General features: G+C 32.2%; 1 protein-coding gene across 1 annotated transcript; it reads right to left on the bottom strand.

Annotated features, from left to right (window-relative positions):
- Window positions 1-2,721: 2,721 nt before the first annotated feature.
- On the bottom strand, window positions 2,722-6,748 carry LOC136837617 (acanthoscurrin-2-like). The gene is made up of 2 exons (XM_067102494.1): window positions 6,521-6,748; window positions 2,722-3,177 (listed from the first exon to the last, which is right to left on the bottom strand). Exons 1-2 carry the CDS (start codon window positions 6,746-6,748, stop codon window positions 2,722-2,724), a joined length of 684 nt encoding a protein of 227 aa, XP_066958595.1.
- Between the last annotated feature and the right edge of the window lie 752 nt (window positions 6,749-7,500).

Below are 7,500 nucleotides of genomic sequence, written 5' to 3'. Positions count from 1 at the left end.
TTTAGATTATACAAATAGAAGTGTCTCTCTTACCATGATGTGATCGGAAAGTCGCTCGAGTTCAGACTGTGCTTCTCTTTGGGATCTTGCGGCTTTTTATACACAGCTCCTACCGATTCTCTTCTCTGCGAAGGCCATTATTAGCAAGTTTTTCTTTTTTTCTACTGCCCTTGGTAAATGTATGGTGCATGTAAGAGTATGAGACATTTTACGATTTACTTATGACATATGTGTAGAGAGAGAGAGAGAGAGAGAGAGAGAGAGAGAGAGAGAGAGAGAGAGAGAGAGAGAGAGAGAGAGTTGAAGTAATTAATTAAATGTCCGTCACTTTCTACTTAGAAAAGTAAGTCAGGAAACATCTATCATTAGGGAAGTCTTTGTCTCACTCCTTCTACACGATAATTTCGAAATCAATATAGATTTTCGGAAAAATACACTGACCTAGTATTGTGTAAGTTAAACCTTTTAAGACGACATCTGAATCGAATACAGCTTATGAATATTTCGTAAAATTAGGGAAGAGAAACATCACTTCCTTCCAGTCACTTTTAGTTGGGTTTTTAGTGTTTAAAATGCTGTATAGAACACGGTTCCTTCTTTCCAATGCAGAACCTGGGAATTATTTTATTTGGGAGCGCACAAAGAGTGACTTATCCATCATTACTGACTCTACTTAAAAGTTCAACGTCAATTATGGACAGACTATAAGAGTCCAGTTTATTTATAATTAAAGCTTAACCACCATTTTCACTAGTTCTGTAAAATATTCCTTAATCAAGTCAAAATAAGACATTAATGACTGATATTTTCTTAAGATTATAGCATAATGTATTCCTACTGGAAACAAAAATTATCTGGCATTATAATTATCACATCGAAAAACGGTATCAGTACCAACTGAAGAAAACTTATTTTACCGAATGAACTGGTTTTTAAAGAAGAATTACGTGTTTCTTTTGGTAAAACGTTCATTCAGCTGTAAGTTACTATGGTATACTATGAAGATGGCTCGGCCAAGCTTGACAAGCAATAATGCACTGACCACTTTGCCATTACTGATATTAACTGGTAACTAGTGCGTTTAGCTATCTGTTGACATTCTTATAAAATACATTTTGCAGGATATGACATATCTCATGACAGCAAAGTTAATATATGCTATAAAGGTCATTGTATTAAATAGGGTTTGTAGAGGTCTTCGACACGGAAATCGTTCTTACTATAAGTCGTAGATATATCCTGTCGTTAAATTCTAAAACAAGCTGTTGTCATTATTTTCTAATGCATAATTGGTCCTACTGATAGAGAACAATGTACACTTAAAGTTACTAAGAGAGAAATTAGACAAAGTTTTGAAGTGAAAATCGAAGAGATAGTCTTAACATCATCAGCATGATGAGAGGTATAACCCACTTCTAAGCAGTTACGACAAACTCGTAGGATTAATGAGTATATTTGACATACTGGTTGCTTGCTCATTTTCCTGATGACTAATTTTAGCATTCTTCATATTGCTAAAGTTTCAGAAAGTTGATTTGCATGTCCTTTCATTACTGGTTTGTTTCCCGCCATCATCACCCATTTTCTCGACTCTACTGCTCCAGAGAGGTATAAATGATATCCTTAGCACATCAGTAATATTGCTCCATATAAGGAAAATTAACATCCTTAGCAAAACAGTAAAAGAGGTATAATTAAAACAGAATTATAACTGGAACATTTCGAAAAATGACATCAATCATATTGATATATAATGATTGATTTACTACTTGATATAATCACCCAGAGCTACTAGCAATACCAGTTCTTCTATTAAATAGCCCCTAAAGTTCTAACTGGAATAGGGTAAAAACAGTGCAGTTATACCCTAAAATATCAGCTTGTGGCAATGCTTCAGCTAAGTCATGCATTATCATGCAAATTATTTCTACAAGTACAAATAGATAGCAGTTTGTTTTGATGGGTACCCGTTGATTTCAGAATAATTCAAACTGCACGGGAACGATCTTTAAAAGGTCCGACATTTATAGTTCCAAAAAGTTATGAAATTACTTAATCAAGTACTCTTTCTTTTTTTTAATGATTAAAGAGGCATTTATGTAAACAGAATGCACCCTATGGACTTATGTATAGTTTTCTTTGTACTTATCGCTAGGTAGGCAGCTTGACAAATTTCCATTTGAATGTAAAAATTTCAACTTTCAGTCATCAACAGATCTATTTAATGACTCATGTAATATATATATTGTTATATATATATATATTTCATACATACATACATATATATATATATATATATATATATATATATATATATATGTGTGTGTGTGTGTGTGTGTGTATGTATGCATGTATGTATGTATGTAAGCCTGTAATAAATTTTTTATATATATATATATATATATATATATATATATATATATATATATATATATATATATATATATATATATATATATATATATATATATATATATATATATATATATATATATATATATATATATATATATATATATATATATCTTATATATATATATATATATATATATATATATATATATATATATATATATATATATGAATATTGTTATAAATTTTGTGCATTAAGGAACCCCATTAGTAAAAATCTGTTATTTGAAAATTAGTATTTATTTCTAAATATAATTCTATCATATCTGTGAATTTTCAACAACTTTCTGCGTTTGTATGCGAGCAACTTCATTTTCCATATCCTCCACCCCTTGAGAAGGAACCCTTTCCTCCAGAGGATCCACCTCCACGTCCACCAGAGGATCCTCCTCCAGACCGGCCCCCGTGACCTCCACCAGAGCCATATCCTCCAGAAGATACTCCTCCAGATCCTCCTCCGAGACCTCCAGAGGAGCCACCACCAGAGCCATATCTTCCAGAAGATCCTCCTCCAGATCCTCCTCCGATACCTCCAGAGGAGCCACCACCAGAGCCATAGCCTCCAGAGACTCCCCCTCCAAATCCTCCTCCTTGACCCCCAGAGGAGCCTATGTTACCACCACCGAAGGAGCTACCACGAGACCCATAGCCTCCAGAGGATCCTCCACCGCCAGATCCTCCACGTCCGCCACCGGATCCACCTCTTATATTTCCTGCCTGACACACAGCCAAGAAGACAGCGCCGACGCAAACCAAAATCAACTTCTGCAATGATAACAGAAAGAAGAAATAAAATAGAAATCAGGTAACTAAATTTTATTCAACATTAAACATTCATTATACGATACGGTTCTTTCAAGAAAATTACATTGACTATTTCATAGAACTCTCTATATATCAAGAAATAAATAATAATCCATTTACATGTATCATTATGGGTGTGTCTCATTTTGCTCATTCGTATTTTGTAGTTAAATTTAATTCGTACAAATTAGTTGGATCAGTCGGTTAGGTAGATTAGTGCATATTAGTTAGACCAGTTACCAAAGTAACTACTAACGTCAGAAAAAAGGAAGATCATACAAATGGAAGTGTCTCTCTTACCATGATGTGATCGGAGACTCGCTTGAGTTGAGACTGTGCTTCTCTTTGGGATCTTGTGGCTTTTTATACACAGCTCCTACCGATTTTCTGCTCTGCGAAGGCCATTATTAGCAAGTTTTTCTTATTTTCTCCTGCCCTTGGTAAATATATGGTGCATGTAAGAGTATGAGACATTATTTTACGATTTACTTATGACATTTGTGTATAGAGAGAGAGAGAGAGAGAGAGAGAGAGAGAGACAGACAGACAGACAGACAGAGACAGAGAGATGATGTAATTAATTAAATGTCCGTCACTTTCTACTTAGAAAAATAAGTCGGGAAACGTTTATCTTTAGGTAAGTCTCTCTCACTCCTTCTATACGATAATTTCGAAATCAAAATAGATTTTCGGGAAGACACACTAATCTAGTATCATGCAAGTTAAACCTTTTAAGGCGATATCTTGATTAAATATAGTTTATGAATATTTCGTAATTAGGGAAGAGAAATATCAATTCATCCCATGCATTTTGGTTGGGTTTTAAGGGTTTAAAATGCGGTATAGAACACGGTGCCTTCTTTTCAACGCAGAACCTGAGAATTATTTTATTTGAGAGGACACAACGAGTAACTCATCCATCATTACTAACTCTTCTTAAAAGTCCAACGGCAGTTATAAACAGACTATAAGAGTGCAATTTATTTATAATTAAAGTTTCACCACTATTTTCTCTAGCTCTTTAGAATACGTCTGCAGGGGTTTAAAATATTCATTAATTAGGTCAAAATTATAGCATGATGTATACCTACTGGAGACCAAAATTATCTGGCATTATACTTTTAGACAAAAAACGGCATCGGTACCTATTAAGAAAACTATCTTTACCGAAATAGCTGATTTTTTTTTTTTTTTTTTTTTTTTGAGAATTACGTGTTTCGATTAGTAAAAAGTTCATTCAGCTGTAAGTTACCATAGTATAATACGAAGATGGCTCAGCCAAGCTTGACAAGCAATATTGCACTGACCACGCTGCCATTACTGATATTAACTTGTAACTGGTGCGTTTAGTTATCTTTTTACACTCTTATAAAACATATTTTGCAGTATTGATATATCTCACCACAGTAACGGCAAAATTAATATATGTTATAAAGGTCATTTTATTAAATAGAGTTTGTCGAGGTTTTCGAAACGGAAAACTTTCTCATCATTTGACGTAGATTTATCCTGTCGTCAATTTCTAAAACATACTGTTGTCATTATTTTCTAATAGATAACTGGTCCTATTGATAGAGGCCCATGTACATTTAAGGGTACTGAGAGAGAAATTGGAAAAAGAGTTGTGAAGTGAAAATCGAATTTATAGTCTTAACATCATCAACATGATGAGAGGTACAACACACTTCTAAACAGTTACGACAAATTGGATGTTTCCTCATTTTCCTGATGACCAATTTTATCATTCTTTATATTGCTAAAGTTTCAGAAAGTTGGTTTGCATGTCCTTTCATTGCTTGTTTTTCGCAATCATCACCCATTTTCTCGATTCTACTGCTCCAGAGAGCTATAACTGATATCCTTAGCACATCAGTACTACTGCTCCATATAAGGAAAATTAACATCCTTAGCAAAACAGTAAAACCGGTATAATAAAAAAAATTATAACTAGAACATTTCGAAAAATAACATCAATCATATAGATACAGAATGTTTGATTTACTGTTTGGTATAATCACCCAGATCAACTAGCAATAACAGTTCTTCTATTAATTAACCCCTAAAGTTCAGATTGGAATAGGGTAAAGACAGTGCAGTTATACCCCCCTAAAATATCTGCTTGTGGCCATGGTTCAGGTACGTCATGCTTGTCATACAAATTATTTCTACAAATACCAAAAGGTAGGAGCTTGTTTTGAGGGGTACCAACTGATTTCAGAGGAATTCTATCTCCGCAAGGGAACGTTCCATAAAAGTTCCGACATTTATAGTTACAAAAAGTTATGAAATTACTTAAAGAAGCACCTTTTCTTTCTTTAATTATTATAGAGGCACTTATGTAAAGAGAATGCAAACTATGGACTTATGTACAGTTTTCTTTGTACTTATAACTAGTTACATTCTTTTTTGACGAATAAGCTGATGATCTTGAGTTTTTTATAAACTTCATTTTTTAATGCAAAAACTAATTTTCAGTAATCATCGGATTTATTAAATTGAAGTTTTGTTGTCTTATATATATATATATACGAGAACAATATATATATATATATAGATATATATATATATATATATATATATATATATATATATATATATATATATATATATATATATATATATATATATATATATATACACAACACACAAAAACATGTACACAAAAATATATATATATATATATATAAGAATATATTATATAATATTATTATATATATATTTATATATATATATCGTATATATATTTTTTTAATATAATATATTTATATATATATATATATATATGTTATAAAATAATCTATATCTGCATGTGATGGATATATATATTTATATACATAATTATATAATATATATTATATATATATATATATATATATATATATATATTGCATATATATTTATATATTATATATATATATATATGTATAAATATATATATATCTGGGTATGTATGTATATATAATATATATATATATATATATATATATATATATATATATATATATATATATATATATATAATATATATATATATATATATATAATATTGTGTATATATATATATATATATATATATATATATATATATATATATATATATATATATATATATATATAAATTTGTGTATATACAGTGAATATTGTTATAAATTTTTTGCTTTATGGAACCTCATTAATAAAAATATACTAATTGAAAATTAATATTTATTTCTAAATATCATTTTATTATATCTGTGAGTTTTCAACCAATTTTAAGGTAGTTCTGCGTTTGCATGCAAGCAATTTCATTTTCCATATCCTCCACCCCTGGAGAAGGAACCCTTTCCTCCAGAGGATACACCTCCACGTCCACCGGAGAATCCTCCTCCAGACCTGCCCCCATGACCTCCACCAGAACCATATCCTCCAGAAGATCCCCCTCCAGATCCCCCTCCGATTCCTCCAGAGGAGCCACCACCAGAGACATATCCTCCAGAGGATCCTCCTCCAGATCCTCCTCTGATACCTCCAGAGGAGCCACCACCAGAGCCATAGCCTCCAGAGACTCCCCCTCCAAATCCTCCTCCTTGACCCCCAGAGAAGCCTATGTTACCACCACCGAAGGAGCCACCACGAGACCCATAGCCTCCAGAGGATCCTCAACCGCCAGATCCTCCACGTCCACCACCGGATCCACCTCTTATATTTCCTGCCTGACACACAGCCAAGAGGACACCGCCGATGCAAACCAAAATCAACTTCTGCAATGACAACAAAAAGAAAAAACTCAAATAAAAAATCATGTAACCAAATTTTATTCAGCATTAAATGTTCATTATCATTATAAAATACAGTTTTTTTAAGAAAACTACTTTGACTATTTCATAGAATACTCTATATATCGAGAAATAAATAATAATCCATTTACATATATCATTATGGGTGTGTCTCATTTGGCTCATTCGTATTTTGTAGTTAAATTTAATTCATACAAATTAGTTGGATCAGTCAGTTAGTTAGATTAGTACATCGTAGTTAGACCAGTTACCAAAGTAACTACTAACGTGAGAAAAAAGCAAGATTATGTAAATGGAAATGTCTCTCTTACCATGATGTGACTGGAGACTCGCTTGAGTTGAGACTGTGCTTCTCTTTGGGATCTTGTGGCTTTTTATACACAGCTCCTACCGATTCTCTTCTTTGTCAAGGCCATTATTAACAAGTTTTACTTTTTTCTCCTGCCCTTGGTAAATATATGGTGCATGGAAGAGTATGAAACATTATTTTACGATTTCCTTATGATAT

Source organism: Macrobrachium rosenbergii, chromosome 59 (genome assembly GCF_040412425.1).
Source record: "Macrobrachium rosenbergii isolate ZJJX-2024 chromosome 59, ASM4041242v1, whole genome shotgun sequence".
Taxonomy (NCBI): domain Eukaryota; kingdom Metazoa; phylum Arthropoda; class Malacostraca; order Decapoda; family Palaemonidae; genus Macrobrachium; species Macrobrachium rosenbergii.
Note: the sequence above shows the minus strand (reverse complement) of the source record. Positions and strands in the feature narration are given on the sequence as shown.

Coding starts and splice junctions, on each gene's coding strand:
- LOC136837617 (XM_067102494.1), bottom strand. CDS start 6,748: ATGGCTCTGGTGGTGGCTCCTCTGGAGGTATCAGAGGAGGATCTGGAG. Junction 3,178..6,520: donor AAAGGGTTCCTTCTCCAGGG/GTGGAGGATATG, acceptor TTATCATTGCAG/AAGTTGATTTTGGTTTGCGT.